We start from the raw sequence: 25,434 nt of genomic DNA, 5'->3' as shown, positions 1-25,434 counted from the left end.
ATCATGCACACAAAATCACCGTCATTCACACAAGTTTCACATGCTCACACAGTCACCATTGTATACCCACATGGTCAGTATCACTCACAGTCACCACCATGTGCTTCTTGAGTAACTATATAACTCATACAGCCACCATCATTCACACAGTCACCATCGATCACATTCATCATAATTATACTCATACAATCACCATGACTTGCACAATCACCATCATACTTATACGAACATCATATACCCACGCAGTCATCATATACTTACACGGTCGCCATCACAATCACCTTATCTACTCACACAGTCACTATCACTCACGCTCATAACCCCTTCAGCTGGATTACGTCGCTTTCGTTTTATTCTGGCGACCAAATTGACGATTTTGCGCCTCTTAGGAAAAACCTCTAGTACTGAAGGAGTTAATGAAGACGATATGGAAACCTCTTCAGTCAGGAAAATCTCTCCTATGCTTAATAGAGGCGTCTGAGGGTAACAAGAGAAGACTAGAAAAGGACGTATTAACAACACTATATATAGTCTAGAGATAGCAGGAATAAATGTACAAAGACGTCTAGATTTACAGCGAGGCCAGATTATCTTAACCTCCGATAACTTGAATCATGTCACTGGATAAAAAACTAATGACGATGAATCAGTGTGTGTGTGTGTGTGTGTGTGTGTGTGTGTGTGTGTGTGTGTGTGTGTGTGTGTGTGTGTGTGTGTGTGTGTGTGTGTGTTCTTACCTAATTGTATCTTTACAGGAATGAGTCAAGCTCGTACTGTCCCGTGTATTAAACCATTTTTATCTTACATATCCTTAGATTTATTAATTGTTTTGGCACACACCATTTCATTTGGTAGCGCATTCCACTGATCAATTACCCTATTTGGGAAACTAAATTTCCTTACTTCTTTATCATCTCTCTTTTTAATTAGTTTTTTGCAGTGTCCTCTTGCTAATGCTTCCCCATAGGATATATGCTTATTTATGTCTATTTTCTCCTTCTCTGATATGCATTTATATAGCATAATCATGTTTCCTCTTTTCCTTCTCTCCTGTAGTGTTGTCAGATTCAGTTTTTCAATTCTTTCTTCGTAGCTTAGATCCCTTAAGTTTGGTACCCATCTTGTAGCGGCCCTTTAAACTTTTTCAGCCTTATCTATGTGTTTCTTGAGATGAGAACTCCAGACTACTGATGCATACTCCAGGGTTGGTCTGATGAATGATGTTATTATCTTTCTTAGCATGTCTTCATTTATGCATGTGAATGCCAATCTCATATTTGCAAGCAGTGTACAGTATACATGTTCCGTACCTTCTCACTGATGTGATCAGCCGGAGATAGTCTGCTATTGAAAATCACACCTAGGTCCTTCCCTCTTTCTGTTATGTGTAGGGTTTTACTTCCTAACATATAATACCAATCTGGTCTTTTTCCAGTTTCACCAAACTTGATTACATGACACTTGTCCACATTGAATTCCGTTTCCCATTTATTACTCCATTCATGAAGTTTATTTAATTCTTCTTGTAGCTCTCTACAAGAGTCTGTGTTAGTAATTCTCCTTTGTATTTTTGCAACACCAGCAAACATATTTAGATAGCTTTCGCTTCCAGTGTTACTGTCTGTGTCATTTATGTACACTAAAAACATATTTGGTGCCAGCACTGAGCCCTGGGGAACTCTGCTAGTCACTTCCCTTCGTGGTGAGTAATTTCCCCTTAATACTGTTCTCAATTCTCTTTTTCTGAAAAAATCTTGCATCCAACATTACAGTCTGCCTCGGATTCCTCGTTGATGGTACAATTTCCATAAAAGTCTTTGGTGTGGTACTCTGTCAAATGCTTTCTTGAATCTAGATAGATACTGTCCACCCACCTTTCTCTTTTCTGTAATGGTTCTGTAACTCTGTCATAATAGCGTAATAGATTAGTGACACATGATTTTCCCTTTCCGAAACCAAACTGCCTTTCAGTTTACATATTGTGTTGTTCTAGATGGTTTACCCTAATTTTTCTTATCAGCTTTTCCAGTACCTTACAACACTGGTTAGTGATACTGGTTGGTAGTTGAGTGGATTTTATCTATTCCCTTTCTTGAATAGGCAAACAATGTTTGCTTTCTTCCAAATATCAGGTAGTTTACCTTGACCCAAGGATTCCTTGAATATTAAAGATATTGGTCTGCTTAACTCCTTTGTACATTCATGTAGCACCCAACATGAAATTTCGTCAGGACCATTGCTTCTCCTTTGTCTGGTTTACTTAGCTCCTTCTGTATTTCTTTTTCTGATATTTCTATATATGATAATGTGTGTGGGCATGCATGTTCCATATAATCTCTTTCAAAATTATTTTCTTCTGTAAAACCTGATTGCAAATTTTTATTTAGTGCTTCACAAATATATTTCTCTTGTGTATAGGTGATCCCTTCGTCAGTAATGGATTGTATTTTATCTTTTACGTTGGTTTTGCTTCGGACGTAGCTACAAAATAGCGTCGGTTGATCACTACTTTTATTTATAACGACTTCCTCAAACTGTCTTTGGGCTTCTCTTCTTATTCTTGTGTAATCGTTTCTTGTCTGTTTATAGCTATTATATGCCCTCTTACTATTGTGTCTTCTGTATCTGTTCCATAGCAAGTCTCATTTTTCTTTTGATTTTTTACATTCTGTATTAAACCATTTCTTTATTTTCATTTCTGCCTCTTTGTGCTGTGGGATGTAATTACGGATCCCTGTTTCATAGTTCCCAGAATTTTTCATATATAACATTTAATTCTTGTCCTCTAAGCCCTTTTTCCCAATCTGTTTCTAAGAAGTACTTTAGGTCATGATAGTTGCCATTTTTGTAGTTTAGGCTCTTTCTGTAACTTTCATTGTTGTTAACTATACATATGCAATCCTGAAGTTGCAGTTTAATACTGCACGGTCGCTTTTGCCGAATGGAGGGTGGTATATTATATTGTTAATATCATTTTCTTGCGTAGTAAAAATAAGATCTAATACTGATGATACATCAAGCCCTCTTTTTCTTGTAGTTTCCTTTACATGCTCTGTTAAGAAAAACTGCACAAGATCCAGGAGCTTTTGGTCCCAACAGCTTTCCTGGCTTTTTATATCTAGAGTGTTCCAATTTATATTTGTATTGAAATCTCCAGTTAATATAATTCTTTGAGATTTCTCCTCCATTCTATGTAGTAATGTTCTTAAACTCTGAATTGTACTCTCTGCCAGGTCTTCATATTCGCCTTTTTCCCAAGTTTTTGATCAGGGTGGCATGTATAAATTTGCCACAATTACTTTTCCTTCAGATATATTAATCTCTGCTGCAATCAGTTCTGCTTGTGAGGGTATATGTAGTTCTATTTCTTTGATTTGTAGATATCTCTTTGTTAATATTATAATTCCTCCTCCTTTTTTTTAAGTTCCAATCTCCTTTCCATATATTGTATTCCTCTAGCTTTAGGGTATCGTTTGATATCCTTGGTGTTAATTTTGTTTCAGTTAGGCAGATAATATGTGGTTCATTTTCTTTGATATAATCATTCATCTCTAATAATTTAGATACCATTCCATCTACAATTGAGTACATCAACTTATTCATCATGTTTACATACTTGTACCATTTTCGTACCTGCAATCCAATTACTTTGTAAAAATGTATTCTCTACCTCTGATCTATCCTCGTTCTTTGTTTTTCCCTCCTTCCTCTTCTCTTTTAGTAATCCCAGTTCCTCTTGAGTTTGGCGTCTTTTTATCCCTACGTCTTTAAATTCCTCTTTCCATAAGTTTGTTTTCATTTTTTTAGTATCTCCTCCACAGTGTTTACACTCTGGAAGGTTACTTTCAGTGTGTGTGTGTGTGTGTGTGTGTGTGTGTGTGTGTGTGTGTGTGTGTACTAACCTTGTGGTAGTGGAGATGGTTCCTGGGTCCGACTCCTGACACCATGAGTAGGTGGGGAGACTTGATGGCCCCCGCAGACACCACCACCTCCCTCCTCACTCCCACCTTCACCACCTTCAACAACAACAACAAATAAAGATATATATAATTGTTGTGCAAATGGATGGGAATGTTTGTGATATGACTATGCAAAGGAAAGGGGGACACAGTGAAAGGGAATACTTATGAGAAGGTTAGGCAAAAACATAAGGAAAAAATTGAGAGGGTGCAAATGGATGGGAATGTGTGTGATATGACTAGGCAGGGAGAGGGTGATACAGTGAACACGAATGGGATGGGATGGGATAAGTGACGTACAGCTTAGAATACTTATGGGAGGGTTAGGAGAACATGCACAGTAAGGATAGAACTGAGAGAGTGGACGTGGTTGGGAATGAGTATGTAATATGAATGGACAGGAAAGGGGTGACACAATGAACACGAATGAGAACTAGGACGGGATTGGATGGGACGGGCTGATTGAAGTACAACAGGAAATATTTGTGTGAGAGGTGAGACTTTCTGCGTCACAAGCTGTTTAATACTGGGTCAGTAGGATAACAGTTAAAGACTGAAATGCGCGCATAACCTTGTGAGCATAATTTAGACGCGCATGTTAGTGTACCTTAATATAAACTTAATTCGCTGGCACGCACCAAAGCGTAGATGTTGCTCTTTATATTAGTGTGATAATGATCTGCAGGGCCATAGTACCTTACACTGCTGTTATGCTGCATATATATATATATATATATCTATCTATATATATATATATATATATATATATATATAGGAATTTTTAATTTGAGGAAGTGAATTCCCCGAGCTAGACGTTATTATATCATATAGTCCCGCTAGGTGACGGGAGAGCGCTACCTCTCCCAGTAGGGAAGCTAGCCGGGTGAGGGACGAACTTTCGACCCTGTGGTCTCGAATCAGGCGCTTTACCACTGAGCCACCCTGCCCCCTGCATAATGATAAATAGCACCATTTATCATACGGAACTTAGCTGACAACCGCTCAAAATCTGATCCATGAATTTTACACTTAAGTATATATCCCTCTTACGGGATAAACCATATGGAAAAATATTAATTTATTGACAGTTTACGGTATGGTGAGTGAGGGAAACGACTAACCTTTCCGTTGTATTCAAACTGGACTCCGACAGCTCGCTTCTGGTGAAACAGGATCTGCGATCGGGGATAAAAAAAAAAAAAAAAAACTCATATATCTACTGCTTTTTCTTCAGCCTTGATTTTTTCTGGAAAAAAAAAATGATGACCTGCAAGTTCCACCATAATGCAGGTGATAAAAACATACAGCAAAACATTGATCAATATAAAGTTCAGTTATGAGCTATTTTTCCCCGTCTTATTCTGTTGTATTATCATCTTTGTAATTCCATCGTCATGCTAACGACGAAGATGTAGGTCACCATAGCACCCCTCGTTTCCCACTGTGACCCACCCTGTGAGCGGTGGCGCTGTGTAGGATGTGCAGGTTGGGTCTGGTGGCAGCCGGACGTACGTAGCACTCTACCGTGGAGCACCGCACACCACCACGAATGTTGAATGTTGATCTCATCGGGAACCCTGGTACACAAGTTGATAGTCCATATATATATATATATATATATATATATATATATATATATATATATATATATTTTTTATCAAAGTAGTAAAATGATTTATGAGTTTATGTTAGGAATAAGCATGAACAGTGGACAATGGTTGTTTCAGAGAATGTGTGCCAATAAAATCCTGTCTTCATGTTTAATATAGGGTATTACTTTTATGGCACGCCAAAACCAAGACATTCAGTAGTCCAGCCGCTTAATGTATAAAATAGGGTGGGACACATCTGAAATGACATTATCAGTAAATGAAGATACAGTCTGTAAAAGCAGAGTATTATTTTACAATTTTTTTTTGCTTTATCCACTTTAACCTGCCCTAAGAATGCCGTCTCTCCATCTTGAAGGAAGAGTTGTGACAATAGATAAGTGTCAGTTACGAGTATATGCGACGACAAGGATGAAGATCCATACTGATGTTTTATTCAGCAACTGAATTGAGTTTTGCTACATGGCTGAGAAGTGAAAATCTCAGCCAAATTAAATTAGACAAACTACATGGCAGAACAGAACAACAAATTTTAAAGCGTACCTGACTGTTGGAAGGCCATAACGTCGACCACAGGGAAGCCCAGCTGCTGCCCGGCGCGAAGGAAGTGTTCCGCTAGGGGTGTGGGTGGCAGCGGGGTGAGGGTGAGGGGGCCGCCACGCCCGTAGTAACCCTCTGCTTGTTCGGGCACAACAACACCCATTAATGTCTTCTGCCAAGGTTATTTTCTCGCCGACAAAATTTTTTCCTATGCTGTGTATTTGATATAAATTTATACCCTAATAATCTTTTTATGATATGTAGGCTATCTTATCCTAATCGACACAGTTTGCATCAACAACGTAGTGATGTTAAGGTGTAATATACAAATCACTTGGGAAGAAACTGAAGGTTTTCTAAGAAACTGAAGGTTTTCTTTATGCCATGGAACCCATTTTCAACGCTGTGTGGTAACCATACTGCTAACCCACACGTGTTCCCTACGTGTTAGCAAGTGAGTTGGCGGACAGTTATTTCCCCTCCTCGTAAAACAACTAACTCAAAGACAAACGGCCACCCCTTGCGGGATTACGATGTCTGGCTCTAGGTTGACTTAGGAAGACATGCTAGCAAGAATAAGCCTACAAGTATACGGTCTATTATGCTGCAAGAGTGCAAGTAGATTATATCCCACCTCATGTAGGCTACATAGGTCTTACTTACCTAGTCTTCATAACTGGAAGTAAATTTCATTTGTTGTTTACAATTTAAGAATAAGAATCTGGGTGGGGGGGGGTAGGCATTTCGATTATAGTCACCCCTATAATGGTTACATCTTCTCTCGTGCGAAAATTGAAGAAAACGCAACTTTCAGGTGCAACTTCGCCAATATTCAGTATCACCTGCATCGTCGTATTGATCATCATATTCATCATAAACTTACAGCTGTTTTATCAATAGTGTAAGTAGGATCCATAAGCAGGAAAATGGAAAATACAAAAGTAAGTTAAGTGCACCGTTGCCAGACTGCCTAGAGAAAAAGTGACATGTACAATAGCCTACATCCTTTCCCTGAGCCCATCATTCAAACCATCGAAATTCTCGGCTCCACTTCTCAGGCGAAACCATCAACACCGATGTGATTCACATGGTGCAGCACATGGGGGTTGAAATATTCTGTCAGCTGCTAAAAAAAAAAAAAATGCAATAATCATGTCCACCTCCATACAGAATTCCTTCAGCCCCCCCTTTTTCCCCCGTTAGTTCTTCAGCATCCTCACTGCGAATACATCGATGTCTCACACGTGCACTTGTATCGGGCTGTCTTCTTGGACTTTGATGCCTCCTCCTATCCTTAAACTTACTTAGGCCTACGAATACATGTAAGCTACCCTTTTCATCACCCATAACGATATTTTTAAAATATATGGTAATGCCATTAAAGCATACATTCTTGTACCCTTCGATTAAGACACTTCCTTGCCCCACTCTTTTCAGTAATTTTCTGTGCAATATGGGGACTAAAGGTATATTCCTTTTCCCTTTCCGTCCTCTCACTTTTTATTACTCTTCTTTCCACTTCAGGTAGCTGTACTCTGTTTGACAAATCTAGTGGTTTCCTGCAACCCTGGAAACCATTTATAACGCTGGGTGGCAACCATATAACCAGATCACGGGGTGAATTAGATCCATGTTAACTGGATGGAGAGACGAAAATGCGACATCCACTCAGCAACCAATCTCCACACTTTCTCGCGCTTTGTTGAGGTTAGGCGCTGTCGTCCGCAAGGGAACATCAGTTCACTGCACGAGACGGCCCTGCAGGGGTGTTTGCTTGCCTGTGGTTGATGGGTCTGCTGGGCCAGACAAACTAGGATTGATTAACAACAACAACACATATACAGTTTACTCCAGAATAGCTCTATCATTCTTGCTCTAGTCTTTCAGACACACGTCAAACCAATGTCTCACACTGTTAACACCTTCAGCCCGTTGATGTATTATTAGACGCGAGAGCATCTCTCCAGGAAGTTCTGTCTGACTGTCGCTTACTAATAATTTTCCGAAGCGAGGTGCTTCAGTCCAGAAGACTTTAGCGACTTCAAAGCCACACCACACCACACCACACCACCCATCACTAACCACACAACATCCTCCTCCTACACCACAACACACCACACCACCCATCACTAACCACACAACATCCTCCTCCTACACCACACAACCCATCACGAACATCACACATCCTCCTCCTACACCACACCACACCACACCACCCATCACTAACATCACACAACATCCTCCTCCTACACCACACCACACATCACTAACATCACACAACATCCTTCTCCTACACCACACCACACCACTCATCACTAACATCACACAACATCCTTCTCCTACACCACACCACACCACCCATCACTAACATCACACAACATCCTCCTCCAACACCACACCACCCATCACTAACATCACACAACATCCTCCTCCTACACCACACCACACCACACCACCCATCACTAACATCACACAACATCCTCCTCCTACACCACACCACACCACACTACCCATCACTAACATCACACAACATCCTCCTCCTACACCACACAACCCATCACGAACATCACACATCCTCCTCCTACACCACACCACACCACCCATCACTAACATCACACAACATCCTCCTCCTACACCACACCACACCACACCACCCATCACTAACATCACACAACATCCTCCTCCTACACCACACCACACCACACCACACATCACTAACATCACACAACATCCTTCTCCTACACCACACCACACCACCCATCACTAACATCACACAACATCCTCCTCCTACACCACTCCACATCACACCACACCACCCATCTCTAACATCACACCACACCACCCATCTCTAACATCACACAACATCCTCCTCCTACACCACACCACACCACCCATCACTAACATCACACAACATCCTCCTACACCACACCACACCACACCACCCATCTCTAACATCACACAACATCCTCCTCCTACACCACACCACACCACCCATCGCTAACATCACACATCCTCCTCCTACACCACACCACACCACACCACCCATCACTAACATCACACATCCTCCTCCTACACCACACCACACCACACCACACCACCCATCACTAACATCACACAACATCCTCCTCCTGCACCACACCACACCACACCACACCACCCATCACTAACATCACACATCCTCCTCCTACACCACACCACACCACACCACACCACACCACCCATCACTAACATCACACAACATCCTCCTCCTACACCACACCACCCATCATTAACATCACACATCCTCCTCCTACACCACACCACCCATCTCTAACATCACACAACATCTTCCTCCTACACCACACCACACCACACCACACCACCCATCTCTAACATCACACAACATCTTCCTCCTACACCACACCACACCACACGACCCATCACTAACATCACACAACATCCTTCTCCTACACCACACCACACCACACCACACCACCCATCACTAACATCACACAACATCCTCCTCCTACACCACACCACACCACACCACCCATCACTTACATCACACAACATCCTCCTCCTACAGCACACCACACCACACTACCCATCACTAACATCACACAACATCCTCCTACACCACACCACACCACACCACCCATCACTAACATCACACAACATCCTCCTCCTACACCACACCACCCATCACTAACATCACACAACATCCTCCTACACCACACCACACCACACCACACCACACCACCAATCACTAACACCACACCACACCACACCACCCATCACTAACATCACACAACATCCTCCTACACCACACCACACCACACCACACCACACCACCAATCACTAACACCACACCACACCACACCACCCATCACTAACATCACACAACATCCTCCTACACCACACCACACCACACCACACCACACCACGCCACACCACCCATCACTAACACCACACCACACCACACCACCCATCACTAACATCACACAACATCCTCCTACACCACACCACACCACCCATCACTAACATCACACAACATCCTCCTACAGCACACCACACCACCCATCACTAACATCACACAACATCCTTCTCCTACACCACACCACACCACACCACCCATCACTAACATCACACAACATCCTCCTTCTACACCACACCACACCACACCACCCATCACTAACATCACACAACATCCTCCTACACCACACCACACCACCCATCACTAACATCACACAACATCCTCCTCCTACACCACACCACACCACACCACCCATCACTAACATCACACAACATCCTCCTCCTACACCACACCACACCACCCATCTCTAACATCACACAACATCCTCCTCCTACACCACACCACACCACACCACACCACACCACCCATCACTAACATCACACAACATCCTCCTCCTACACCACACCACACCACACCACTCATCACTAACATCACACAACATCCTCCTCCAACACCACACCACACCACACCACCCATCACTAACACCACATAACATCCTTCTCCAACACCACACCACACCACACCACACCACCCATCTTTAACATCACACAACATCCTTCTCCAACACCACACCACACCACACCACCCATCTTCAACATCACACAACATCCTTCTCCAACACCACACCACACCACACCACCCATCTTTATCATCACACAACATCCTCCTCCAACACCACACCAGGGCATTAACCAAAGGACTTGCCTAGTTGTAAAGGAATTATTGAAGGATGCATCTAACCGCTTTACTTAAAATAAAATAAAAAAATAATAAAAAAACATAAGCTGAAAAATTCCGTCTGAAAGCAGCAAAGATATAATAATACTGTACGTAATTGTAGTGAAGGTGGACGTCACTCACTAGGTACAAATTAACACAGCTTTACGCAACCCTCTAGATGACTCTGTACTTGGTTTCCGTCTCTGTGCGTGTACGGTACCAGCCACCTTCCTTCCTTTCTTCCTTTCATCCTTTCTTTGATCCATCCTTCCTTCCGTCGTTCCTTCCTTCCTTGCACCACTCTCTTCCATTTCCTTTCCACACTTCCCCCCCTTTTGTATCATTTCATCCACTGTTCCTCTACGTCAAGACTTTCTCCAACCCTCTCTCTTACCAACCCTTACTTTCTTGTTTAAATTCCCTCCCAAATAGGTCTCTCTTAAACCTCCACAAAACTTTAAGTCATTCTCCAAAGGCGTCATTCACAGTTAACAGGCATTTCTCTTCATTTCTTACAGTCACACACCTTTGTCTTACCCCAGCATTGTTACTGAGTCAACAAAAAGTAAATGATTCTCTCTCTCTCTCTCTCTCTCTCTCTCTCTCTCTCTCTCTCTCTCTCTCTCTCTCTCTCTCTCTCTCAAAATCATGTGAACTCTGGGTCTTACAATTTTATATAAATGTGGAAAGAACCTGAGTATGAAATAAGTAATAATCATCCGCGACTTGTCTGTATGAAATCTGAGCCAATGTTCTTTCTCCCCCAACCTTGACTGACGGAATTAGAGCACAAAGAGAAAAATATCTGCAGACAACTTCCCACGTCCCTCTCCATTTTCATTAAAGTGTTGAAAGTGTTATAGCCCGGGGGGAGGGGGTACGTACCGTATTTATAAACTTTCCTAAGCTTAAGTTGTTTATAAGACTGCCTGTATATACGTTTGCCTTCATACATCCACCATACAACTTCACATCCAAACTGGAATGGATATTAACGTTATAAAATGAGAAAAATATAACGATCTTTTAGTGGTAGGTAGTGGCGACCATCATCCACTCACTTGATGTAGTGCTGCCTACTTCTTCCTTAGCCTTTATCATTCTTTTTCTGTGCCAGCCCTCCTCTCTTCCTATTTCTTCCATCTTTCCTGTCACTTCTTATTGCTTTTCTTTCCTTTACAGGTGGCTTTACATTGAGTGACAAGCCAAATGGTTTCCTGTAAGCCAAGAAACCATTTACAACGCTGGGTGGTAACCATATAACCAAACCATATGTGCTCCCTACGTGTCAGCAAGTGGGTTGGTGGGGGGTTATTGCCCCTCCCAGTAAAACAAATAACTCAAAAGTCAGGTGGCCGCCCTTTGCGGGATTGTGGCGTCTGGTGATAGATAGATAGACAGATACTTCACTGTTATGGAGACTTGTATATCGTTGAACTTGCTTGGGATTTTTTTATAAGTATAACCCCTGACCTCTTGCACAGCACACAAAAATTTGAGCTAAGTCACTTTCAGGTTTTTGTATACCTGAGTTCAGATGGGGAATCTGGGTTGGATGTGGCAAATGTTGGAAATAACGATTGGGCTTGACTTAAGAAAATTATAACTGGAACTAAAAAGGCTATCTTTCATCTCAGCTAATAAAAAATGCTGTAATTTACATGTGATCTGATCGAGAAGTAAAATCATAAATAGCTGTGCGTCCTTTCGCCAGACCCTGATAGAGGCAGGAGTCGGCCTATCACCTTTGTATTGAAACAAAGTTTGCACCACATTATAAGCTTTGGATTGCTATGAGGATGAATGTACTCCCCCCCCCCCTTTTTTTTTTAACTGTAAATCATAATGTGGCTACCTAATGAAAATATAAGTACGTAGCGTGTATGTGTGTGTAGTACCGTAGTTTTGGGGCAGTGGTCCTTGGAAGTCCTCGGCCTTGATGAAGTACCGCATCACCGAATCGTAGTCCCAGCCAGGGTTGCCCAGTGCCGCCCACCTGCCGAGGGAGTCAGGCACGTAGGTCACGGTCTCTACTCTATTCTAGTTAGCAAAAGTGTCTTCGTAGCGCCTCTTCTTTCTCGATTTATTTTCCAGCTTACATCATACTTTTTTCTTGCATGGTATGTACATGTGTTAAATCCCGAAACAATTTGCATCACTAACATACCGATAAAGGGATTATTAAGGAGTAGTGTCCTAAATAAATCGCTAAGAAAGAGGAGTAACGAAGCTTAATGTATCACCTAGAATACAGCCCTCAGTCCAGGCTACACAGTGAAGCTTACCAGATTGAAAGACTATCGCCTCCATCTCTCCGCGGCCCATCCAACCTTCAGGAAGCAAATGATCAAGCGGTAAATACGGGCTTGAGTGGTGTTGGGTCACAGCTACGTCCGTCCACAGTTAGGTTACGTCATTTAGCTTCAGTTCAGGAGGCTTATCTTTTCACTTTTGGAGATCCATGAACTACACTACATCCATAGATTTTCCTAATGGGATGAGGTACGCACCCCAGATCCAACCTTACGTGACTCCTGACCGGTATAACTCATGTGACCTTACACTGTTCAAACCCAATTTAATCGTCAGGTCGATTATTTCATCACAGTATGTCCCTTCTAACCACTAAGCCGCCGTTCAGAGAGGCAGCTGGGGGTATTTCAAGCATGTAATGACAGTGTTTGTGTAGACCAGCCGTAGCGTCAAACGTCTTTAGTTTTATTTTACTTTGGTACCACTAAAAGTCAGATTAGGAAAGCACCCTAGTAGTGGTGAGGTTAAAGATAGCTACCCGTATATCGTCTGGAGACAGCAAAGTTATACTAAAAATTACGTAGTCGGCCTGAAGGGGTTAAACGTTCCAGCTTACCGCCGCCTAGCCGAGCGTCCCTAGACGTCGTGTATGAAGTCCGAGTTTTACTTTAAGGCATGACCTAAATCTATAAAGACTAAGGCATGACCTAAATCTATAAATCGATAGGTATTGACCTACATAAACCTAGTGGACCTCAATTGGTTATTGCTGAACCTGACAAAGACGGTCTACATAAATGCGATGACCAGAATTTATTCCATAATGAACCTGACATGGCCTTCATATGCTATACAGTCATAAGCTGTTCAGTTCCTTTCACAGACGGAATGATGCTAACTCAGATTTTACAGTAGGCAAATTCTTTGTCTTTTTCCTTATTTTATGTCACGATTACAAACATCTGTTGGCTAAGGGAAAAGATATTCTCATTTTATATTGGTTGGATTACAGAAGATGTTGTTTTTATTAATTATATCCTTTACTTCGGTATATTCATGTGAAAACTTAACTTCCAAAATTGTAATATGAACCGTGAAAAAGTTAGCCTGACTCTTGACATTTCAACTGCCTTCATAACCATATACTGATGTTTGCAAAAGTTTGACCTCAGGTTTGATATTTAACATATTATTCCCAAAGTTTCTGTAAATCTCCCCCCCCCTTTTTTTTTGGGGGGGGGGAGACCGTGAAAGGGGAAAGGGTCGGAGGGCAAGTGAGTCATATCTATTTCTTAACAGATAGTCGGATTTTCCAACTACCTGTGCACGTCAAGTTTCAGTAACGTTTGCTTAGTCGGTTAGCAGACTTGATAATGGAAAGAAAGAAAGAAAACTGACTGATCTGCTGCATTTATATAGAAGAGACAAGACTCCTTCCCGCGGGATAGGAAAGAGGGGATGGAAAAATAATCCCACATGTCTCATACGTCAGTTAGTTTTTTAGTGCTGATCTAACTGTTTACCTGAAATTCTCATCAATATTCCATTCAGCGACAACTAGAGAATTTTACCCTATTTAAAAGTAATCCCTTCAATCTGGAAGACTAAAGAAATCACACTTTAAAGTATCATGCTCTTCTACTGATCTAAAAATTATTCAGCACCTGACAAATGTTTCTGCTTAATTAGTGCTTTGAGTCCCAGAAAGATTCAGTAGAAAGTCAAGTTAATACTCATATAAACAGTGGGCGGCAGTCTTTTTTTTTTTTTTTTTTTTTTTTTTTTTTTTTTTTTTCCCTGTAAACCTCCCTTCCTTCCCCTTCAGTGGACATAACATATGACTGCCAGTGACTACATCGTGACAGATCATTCCAGTTACTACTTAATTTTTCGCGAACGCCACTGAAGAACCACACACACACAAAAATAAATGAATAAATAAATAAAAATTCCCTCCTTTCATCTCCTACTTAGTATTGTGAGCTGAGGATAGGCAGCTTATGAAAATCCCCATCTAACAGGCCTGGATACGCCTGTGACTTTGAAACATCTATTCTACATGCTTACTCGTCGAAGTCCTTCTTGGTGCCGCGAGAGTATACCATAGTGTTGACCGTGGACCCCCCGCCCAGACTGTGACCCAGTATGACGTCAGCTGCCTGAAGAAAAGAGAAGAAAAGAAAGATGATGAGCGTGGACGAAGAGAGGAGGAAAACAGTCAAATAATAATGAAAAAAGGATGAAGCGAGGAAGAAAACGATGGAAGAAAGGAATCAACCGCTTACAGTATCCTAGTTCCAACCTTGTATCTCATAGTTACTTGGAGTGCTGGGCCCGGGTTCACAAACTATATTAACATCATTTCTCTGTTATAATCAAGATTTGTATGTACAGGAAGGACAAGGAAAGGAGGGTGTAGTATCTTCCCATGCCTATTGTTCTTCCTGCCAGAACAAATGTTGGTTGCGTCGTGAAATTGGTCGTTTGTGTGTGTGTGTGTGTGTGTGTGTGTGTGTGTGTGTGTGTGTGTGTGTGTGTGTGTGTGTGTGTGTGTCTGTGTGTGTAAGTCTGGGTCCTGATGTCAAATTCAAAGCTTCTTGATGATATCTTTAGCTAAATGAATAATGAAAAAAAAAAAAAGAGCAAGTCTTGGTTCCATCACCCTCCACCTTCATCACGTAAGACTATTGCACCGTCGGTTTGGTGGATGGTGGAATAGCTGTCTCGGCGCAAATACAAGAATGATAGGTTTTTAGTCTAGTGCTTCCACCTTTTTCATGTGCTATAAGGAGCATGCATGGCTAGTATGGTTGTTCATGGATAAACAATGGAAAAGAAAATAAGTTGTTTGCAAGTGCCAGAACTAAGTACTGTAGGAGCAGTCCCCATGGCCAAAGATGACAAAGTTCTTGCACAGTGTCTGGCCAAACTTAATCATATCCTTATTCTGTCTACTTTAACTTAGACTACTAATGCCATCTGAGGCTGAGGATTGTGATGTAGCGCAAATACACCCCGTACACACTAACCTGGTTGATATAATACTTGAGAGCATTGTGCTGTGATGTAGTCTTGTATCGCTTCACGCCGGGATAGCCAGGCACAAAGGGCAGGATGCTGAGGCCAGGGATGTAGGTGTCGGCTGGTGGGGGTGGTCCTGACTCCAACAGCAAGATATTCCAGTCAGGCACCTCAGACAGCCGGGCAGCCACCGTAGCACCAGCAGACCCTCCCCCAACTGTCGACAAAGCGTTCAGGAAAGTGTGGAATAGTCGTCGTCATCGCTGTCATCCTTGTCGTCGTCATCGCTGTCATCCTTGTCGTCGTCATCGCTGTCATCCTTGTCGTCGTCATCGCTGTCATCCTTGTCGTCGTCATCGCTGTCATCCTTGTCGTCGTCATCGCTGTCATCCTTGTCGTCGTCATCGCTGTCATCCTTGTCGTCGTCATCGCTGTCATCCTTGTCGTCGTCATCGCTGTCATCCTTGTCGTCGTCATCGCTGTCATCCTTGTCGTCGTCATCGCTGTCATCCTTGTCGTCGTCATCGCTGTCATCCTTGTCGTCGTCATCGCTGTCATCCTTGTCGTCGTCATCGCTGTCATCCTTGTCGTCGTCATCGCTGTCATCCTTGTCGTCGTCATCGCTGTCATCCTTGTCGTCGTCATCGCTGTCATCCTTGTCGTCGTCATCGCTGTCATCCTTGTCGTCGTCATCGCTGTCATCCTTGTCGTCGTCATCGCTGTCATCCTTGTCGTCGTCATCGCTGTCATCCTTGTCGTCGTCATCGCTGTCATCCTTGTCGTCGTCATCGCTGTCATCCTTGTCGTCGTCATCGCTGTCATCCTTGTCGTCGTCATCGCTGTCATCCTTGTCGTCGTCATCGCTGTCATCCTTGTCGTCGTCATCGCTGTCATCCTTGTCGTCGTCATCGCTGTCATCCTTGTCGTCGTCATCGCTGTCATCCTTGTCGTCGTCATCGCTGTCATCCTTGTCGTCGTCATCGCTGTCATCCTTGTCGTCGTCATCGCTGTCATCCTTGTCGTCGTCATCGCTGTCATCCTTGTCGTCGTCATCGCTGTCATCCTTGTCGTCGTCATCGTTGTCATCATCGTCGTCGTCATCGTCATTGTTAACGTAACTGTTGTCCTGCCCACCAACCCTTCTACCACTGCAGAGAAAGCGTTCGGAAGAAGGATTAATATTAAAGGCTATAAACTGTAGGAGGGTCACTAAAGTAGAAGTTCAGTGTTTGCAAAGTCCGAGTCTTCCCCTACAACATTGCCTACGGTAGTCAGTTTACATCCGGGTCTTTAATTATACTGCTGGGTGAACATAAACAAGGAGGTAACAAACCGAATCTACCAATCTGACAGGCCGTAAAATTGAACTTGGGTGCGAGGTGAATGTGCCAACCAATGCACCTCCTGCTTCCCCCCCCCCTCCTCTACGTTCAAGAAAGTAAGAAAAAATCACCGTCATTATCATCATCGTCATTACCGTCGTCCTAACCGTATTCCCAGCAAACAGGGAGTGCATGATCCAGAGGCCGTATTTATAAAGGATGTTTAGCCTATTTCTACGATAAACGAGTCTCCTTAGCAGTCAGTTATTATCAGGAATAATTTTTCTTTGTCTTCTTTTTCACTTTTATATTCATTTTTGTTTGATTGTGAAGCGATTGTTAGTTGTAAGAGTGAAAGCCAGAGTCCAAACAAACAATCTAACACACAACTTAGGCTCGGCAAGATTCATGAATGTGGCCTCAGAAACAAGACTTATTAAACCACAGAATCAGGTGAACTATCATCACAGTCCTTGGCGAAAACGGACCACATTTTCAAGCCTTCAGAAATCTAGGCTTCACATCACATCTGATTAGTACCCTGTAGCAGAATTTGTGGGACAGAACGATTCCCTCAATGGCCAAATTAAAGGGTTACTACTACTACTACTACTATTATTATTATTATTATTATTGGTCACCCCTTACGGGAATAAGACGTCTGGCAAGAGATAGAATAGATAGATAGATTAGTAGTAGTAGTAGTTGTAGTAGTAGCAGCAGCAGCAGTAGTAGTAGTAGTAGTGGTAGTAGTAGTAGTAATAGTAGTAGTAGTAGTAGTAGTGGTAGTAGTAGTAGTAGTAGTATCGTCACCATCATCATCATCATCATCATTAATACTGTTTGTTATTGTTGTTATGAAAGCTATATCTAACTCCTCCTGTCAAAAGTGTCTCATAATCCGAATAAACTCGTCTTGAGTTAGCATGAATAAATAATAATTTGCTACTATTTTGTTTGGCGAGTTTAAATAGATATGCCCATCGACTGCACAGGGGTCACTATGGCTTTTAGATTTGAGGAGGGGAGATACTGTAACATCCACCTCCCCTCCAGAGTTACTAAATCTTGCACAAATGTTCATCCATGGGTACCAATGTGATATCAGAATTGCAAGATCAAAAGTCACCATCATCATCATCATCATCATTAATACTGTTTGTTATTGTTGTTATGAAAGCTATATCTAACTCCTCCTGTCAAAAGTGTCTCATAATCCGAATAAACTCGTCTTGAGTTAGCATGAATAAATAATAATTTGCTACTATTTTGTTTGGCGAGTTTAAATAGATATGCCCATCGACTGCACAGGGGTCACTATGGCTTTTAGATTTGAGGAGGGGAGATACTGTAACATCCACCTCCCCTCCAGAGTTACTAAATCTTGCACAAATGTTCATCCATGGGTACCAATGTGATATCAGAATTGCAAGATCAAAAGTCCTAGATAGTTGCAAGAGACATAGAAGTCCAAAAACTTTTATTTATATTGCATAAATCGGCAGAACTTTACTAAAATACTGATAAAATCGATGATGAACAACAAAATATGGCGCTAGATAGATATACTGTAAGTAATTATGAATCTGGTGCCAAACTCACTCAATAAGAATTTTTGAATTCATGTCCTCATATGAAGATGTGAGACCCGAATCATAAGCTTTCTTGGGCTTAATGTGTATAGAACATAGTTTATTTGCACTACTAGTAAAGTGATATATACGACAAAACTAAATTAGTCATGATAATATTTAATTGTAATGGGGATTTGTTCATCGTCAAGAAATAGTCAAAATCCTTTATAAACGGTTAGCCAAGTTGAAGCGGCAGAGTCAGTGAGGTAATCTAAAGTGAAAGTCATATAGATTATTTTAATGACGTAGATGGACTTGAGTAAATTATATGAAGCTTCTGGTAGTCGTGTTTATTATATGCTCGCACAAATGAACAAGCCAGTGGTGGTTGAAAAAATGAAAACATAAAAAGCAATGCGTCAGTTTGTGCCAGTATCACTGGTCAGACTGGTTAACCCGGAATTTAAAGAAGGGAAAAAAAAAAAAAAAAAGGACAAGTTATTTTAGACTAACTTTTTTTTTTTATTATTTACCTGACGAAGATCCCCTACCTGCTTTATCCCTGTTGATGACTAGCCTAAGTGCATTCAAACTGGAGGATTGATTTGACAAGTAATCAAGGAGACTCATCTACGTCGTAACTAAGGCTCATCGGATTTCATGCAGACATGACTTCATATTCAGATTGTAGGAATGGCATAAACAAACAGACTGTAGCAACCAAGGAGACTCACTGGTACCTCATGAGTAAGCTTCATCGGAATTCATACAACCACGACCTTAAGAAGTAAGTTGTGTGACCGGATTCCACTCGGTAAAAATAAAGTAACAAAAGTGAGGCTGGTTCTTGGAGGCGTATTCTGGTGGGTAAAGGAGGATCCCAAACACGTCTCTCCTTGCCAGTTGATTTCTGAAAATGGCGTGTTAATTATCTCTTTTATGCATTTTTTTATAGTTATGGTAATATCTAAATAAAATGAATATGATACCTGAGAGGAGTATGGCGTCGTACGCAAAATAAATCGATAAGGACAGGTGCTGAAGAGCATCCTAAGCCAACTATGTCCGTATTCTGGGTATTTAACTCCCTCACAAAGGTGACGTACTTTACATTTCAATAAGATTACTACCAGACGATTTTATTCACCGTATGAAAGTCACTTTGGACCCTAAGAGTTAGAAGCAGCCTTCATTAAACCCTTCACAACTTCGATGCTTAACTGAATAATAATATCTAGACGTAGCAAGAATAAAGGTAAAAAATTGCACTGCCAAGCTGAAGAGGTTAAGGAGGCTTTCTATAGGACTCTGCCTTGACGCTGTATTTTGCTTACATCATTAAAAAGTATTACCGGAAAATATTTACGTACCCAATACAGAAATAAACTGATAAGGAAGTGATGTAAGGAAACCACCAAAGCTAGCGAAGAATACGACTCCTTGACTGGACTTGCCAATAACAGACTCCTAATGTTGCCGGAGTGTTTTCGAGAACTGGTAGGCATGAACCCCCTGAATCAGTGTAACACACTAATGAATTTATTCTTACTGCTACCAGATGATTTACTTCAACTCAGGGAAAGCCTCTTGACTGTAAGGGTTCACGACGTATATATCTTATTCCTCCTATTTGAAAAATCTGTCCTAAGCGAAATAAATTGCGAAGCGACGGAAGGAATATAGTAAAAAAGACGGCCCTTGACTAAGTGGATTCTTTCCCGTCAAGTTTGTTCTGACAGAAAATGAAATCATACTGTTGGCGGAGTGGTTTCAAGAGCAGTTCATGGTGTGCGGGGGCCTGTCGTACCACCGCCAACGTGAACACCATCGCCAACATCACCAATACCTCCTTGTTGTTTTGCTTTGTGTACACAAGAAAGCTGACAAACCATTTCATATCCGCTGAAGTGTTTGGAAACTGACCGTCATAAGTAAGTGACGTGCGTACGCCTTTGCAACCACAGGCTTTTTAATACAAAGGAGTACAAAGGAAAGCAAACAGCAACAGATCTAATGGTCCTTTCAGGGCTGTTTGTTAAAAAGAAGAGTATGCTTATTATATATAATTCTATGAGCTGAAGATAAGGATAACAAAGCAGGAAGGCCTCCCCCACCTACTAAACCCTCGGTCATTAGTGTCATGGTCTTTTCCTTTATCGTACTCACCAACAATGAAGTCATACTGCTGCCTGAGTGGTCCCGATGGCTGGTAAAGGTGTGCAGGGGCCTGACGCAGCACCGCAGACAAGAGTAGCCTCACTATTGGAAGGGTGGCCACCGTGACCAGTGTGATGGTCCCGTCCCGAATCACGTTTAACGACATCTCACCTCAGTCAGGCTATAGAGAAAAGGCATCACAGACGCTGTAAAAATTAAGGATCATTGATGAAAATAATGCATGACGTTGTATGAACTGTTATAATGGTACAGTCGGCTCAGTGTATTCGCTTAGATTTGCAATATTTTTGCTTATATATTGTATTATTTAAGCTTTTCAAGTATTATTCTGCGTAGCCATGAGATCATTTGACCTACCCTATACCTGGGAATGACTGCCAATATCATAAATCAACCTATTCCTATACCTACCCTATGCCTGTGCCATAACGTAACATAAAACCTGTTGCGACAGAGACGCCTTGTGGAGTTGTGGTCGTATTAAATGTCAAGGAGTCAAGAGATATTTTATATTAATGGGTGACGGGACGTAAAGCAAAGAGAAAAACAAAAAGTTCACTAAATTTCCTGATAAATGTTCTTTGCCAGTTTTGTTTTAATAATACGAAATGGAGGGATGGAGTTGAGAGGTATATGAGAGAGGGGGGTGTGAGGTGGGAGGTGGGCAGTGGAACGGCGAGGGACAGGGCGACATGGAGGCGATTTGTTTGTGGCCACCCCTTACGGGATTAGGGCGTCTGGTAATAGATGGATAGATAGTTTTAATAATCATACTCGTACTGCAATAAGAGGCAAACCTTTCTCAACAATAACGTCTGTTATTATTATTACTGCTACAGGACTGATGATTTTCTTTCTCCATTCATAGCCACCTGGGAGTGAAGGTGCTCATAAAGGCATTATTTAACATCTCCATTTCAAGTCTCGCGTCAGCAGATTAAAATGGTCCGAAGACAGCACGACTAGACAGAAAAAAAGAAAAAAAAAGTCATCGTATTGAGGAGGATAAATATATCATTTGTTTCAGTCACCTCGTAAAACAGAGATGCCATCTGCAGGCATCTTCCTCCTATCCCCATCGTCGATCATGGGTACTTTTATCTGACTGTACGGTTTTTACTCAAACTTGGCCAAGATTTTCGTCCTTTTGCAGTCTATTTCACATAGCTCAGGGGCAGTAAAAGACAATACTGTACTACAATTATACATCGTTTTCACAACACTTCTTCATGACTAGCATCATATTGTTAACCTCAGGTTACAAATCAGTATTCAAGATAGAAAGATGGCAGTTATAGGCAAAGTTAGAGCAAAAAGGATATAACAGACAGTCTGTCTATAGCCACACTTATTCTGGAGGGGGCGGCCACAAACAAATCCCCGCCTCAATACAGTTTTATTCTACTGCCAAAGGAAGAAGAGCTATAACGATTAGCCTTTTTTAATACTCACCATCTTAGTTCAGTCATGAAGAAGCGCTTAGTACAATTTTGATCTCCACACTATGATTCCAAACTCATCCCAGTTAGGCAGTCCATGTGTGTGTGTGTGTGTGTGTGTGTGTGTGTGTGTGTGTGTGTGTGTGTGTGTGTGTGTGTGTGTGTGTGTGTGTGTGTGTGTGTGTGTCCTTGTACGTGCCACGCTTTATATGTCACCACTTTGGCGCTAATGTTCGTTGTCCACATTGAATTCATGCTAGATCTCCTCTGATTTAGGACTGGTGTAATGTTATTAACAGGGTTGCTTTATCACATGTCAGTATATCTTGTGGTAGATTAGTTAAGGCTGTATGTAAATAATTCAAATAATTGGGCTATCCCAAGCCCCAGCCTGGAATCGAACTTGTATTCTTTAAAACAGCAGGTCACTTCTCCGACCACTTGGCCACCACCTGCTCTGATCATACCGGAAATAAGCTAGTGACTTGTTTGACGGCAGACGTGGGGATGTTTAAAACTGATTGGCTACACCTGGACGGCCTTGAACTGTCGTGTGCTCGGCCTAGGCTCTCAACACCTCTTCCCTTGTATGTGTTTTCATCTCATGGTCGTGTCAGCTGTAGTGTTTTATTTGGGATGACACCAGACGATATGAGCTTGAGATTCTGAGCACTATCTTTATCAGTAATTTAATGATCACTTAGACGCTAGGTCATTCACTTCGGCTTGGGCCATATTTTCATTCATTTTAGCTAGCTCAGTGGCAGAAAATGACAATGCTACGGCTTTCCATCCTTTTCCTATCACTCCTTCTTGACTAGCATTCTGTTCTTGTATTAGTCTGTTTTTGTAACTCAGCATTCAAGATGGAAGAATGGCAATTTTAGGGCAAGGTAAAGTGAACAGAGTATTGTATGATATCTGTGGTAACATTAGGCGGTTATACTTAGTTGAAGATGAGTCATGAGGGTCTGAGTGTTGTCACCAGTATGTCGTTCATTGAAACTGTGTCCAAATTAGAAATAGATAAATAACATCCAAGAGAATATGCAAGATAAATCGCTATGTTGAAAGTGCTAACCGTCAGATCATATTTCCCTCCATTGTAGAGGCATGGGAAGGAAATCCGTAGCAGAAATGGTATTCTTAAAATATTTTTCCCTCCATGAGCTGCCCGAAGGAAACGATTTTCTCACGAACACCATAAATTATTGGAACGTTGAGGAAATCTTTGGCCCGGCTCTTCAAAAATTCCTTCGCATTTTTTTTTTTTTTTTTTTTTTTCGGTCTTTGTGTTCTATAGTGCCATTTATATAACCAGTCAGTAAAAGGCTTTTATAACGTCATTTTTTAAGAACAAACGACATTGATATGTCAATATATAATCGCTATATGTAGGTTTTAAAAGTACTCCCTGGTCGATATGTAACGTAGGATAGCGTAAACAAGCATATCGAAGGTACTGCTGTCTGTACTGCATCCAGTGAATTCATCCCAAATCTTCTCAACAAGAATCCTTAAATTGTAAGTATGCATACTTATGTTGCTGCCTGATATAATCAGATCTGAGTCTGAGGAGTATTATTGAATCAGTGGAGTGTAGAAGACTAGCAAAATTGGTTTATAAAGTTAGGAATTGTGTTAGGTTTTCTAGGTTATCATTTTAGGTTTTCTACTGCTCACTTGTAGACAAGTGTTAGTTGACTTACACTTTCTTCGACACTGGGAAGCATAAGCCCTACGAAAGACCTGCCCCAGAGAATTTCACCAAGTATCGTTATGGTAACCCAATTGGTTATCATGTTTATGCTGTTACTATTTCAAAAGCCTCCTATGTCCGCGAGTTCTGAGGCTGGGTATACTAACTACTACAGTCTCTCTCTCTCTCTCTCTCTCTCTCTCTCTCTCTCTCTCTCTCTCTCAGTTCATATTTTACTCTGCAGGGAGAGTTTGAGATCGGAAATATACGCGCTACGTTGCTTGTCGTCCCTGCATAAATGAATGTTTAAATAAATAATAAAATAAAAGTCAAAAGGAGTCCTCATACGTCTCGTCATAGCTAAGAATTTTAAAGCAGGAACAAGGAACATGGAATTTCCCATATAATTTTCGTCTTTCCTACACAAACAAGTGAGAGTTCCGAGACAGCAACTTACCCGCCCAGGAAATGACATTGGATTGCATTTAAGCCAAGAAAGGAACACAGTAAAACCCTTGTGTGATTTAATCGTATTCGGTAAACTCCACCCGACGTAAACCGTTTGCGACATCTCCTGTAATATATATCTCAAAACACTACCTTGCATTTTTCTCCACCACCCTTAATATCCCACAACACTACCTTTCACTTTTCTCCCAGCTTAGATCATTAATGCATCTTCAGTGTTTTTACTTGTCTTTTTGTATTTACGCATTTTCTCCCAACACATTACCTGATCAGTGAAGCCTTTCCTTCTCCCAAAGCTCCTCTACGCATACAGCTTCGGTTTTGTATCTACTATATCCTCTGAATTTTCTGTCAGCATAATACTTGATCGGTGTTGCCTTTCCACTTCCCGATCCATCACTTCTGTTCACTTCCTCCATCATTGTTTCTTTATCACCTTCTTAAATATGACACTTATACGTTCTGGGATTTGCACGACAGACTTACCCGTTAATAAATATTCACTCGCCTTTGTTGCCTTCCTGTTGTATAAAGATAATAGTATTGTTTAATGTTTAATGTTATTTTCATTATGTTGATATACGCTAGGCATGCTGTTGTGATAGTTGTCCCACTTTCGCACTTTTTCGTGTTTGTTTG

The 25,434-nt window shown here is 41.6% G+C and overlaps 1 protein-coding gene across 1 annotated transcript in view; it reads right to left on the bottom strand.

Moving 5' to 3' along the window:
* LOC145412859 (glucose dehydrogenase [FAD, quinone]-like) overlaps positions 1 to 21,334 on the bottom strand; it is a 47,635-nt gene extending 26,301 nt beyond the window's left edge. Inside the window, exons 1-8 of the mRNA XM_080282659.1 lie at positions 21,178 to 21,334; positions 16,124 to 16,332; positions 15,162 to 15,253; positions 12,740 to 12,837; positions 6,113 to 6,244; positions 5,412 to 5,536; positions 5,081 to 5,134; positions 3,903 to 4,016 (exon numbers count right to left, since the gene is read on the bottom strand). Of these exons, the coding sequence (XP_080138785.1) occupies positions 3,903 to 4,016; positions 5,081 to 5,134; positions 5,412 to 5,536; positions 6,113 to 6,244; positions 12,740 to 12,837; positions 15,162 to 15,253; positions 16,124 to 16,332; positions 21,178 to 21,334 (981 nt within the window). The remainder of the gene's footprint in view (positions 1 to 3,902; positions 4,017 to 5,080; positions 5,135 to 5,411; positions 5,537 to 6,112; positions 6,245 to 12,739; positions 12,838 to 15,161; positions 15,254 to 16,123; positions 16,333 to 21,177) is intronic.
* Between the last annotated feature and the right edge of the window lie 4,100 nt (positions 21,335 to 25,434).

This window comes from Coenobita brevimanus, chromosome 94 (assembly GCF_032717465.1).
Source record: "Coenobita brevimanus isolate Jiangsu-jjx chromosome 94, ASM3271746v2, whole genome shotgun sequence".
Classification (NCBI taxonomy): domain Eukaryota; kingdom Metazoa; phylum Arthropoda; class Malacostraca; order Decapoda; family Coenobitidae; genus Coenobita; species Coenobita brevimanus.
This window is presented reverse-complemented; position numbering and strand designations above follow the sequence as displayed.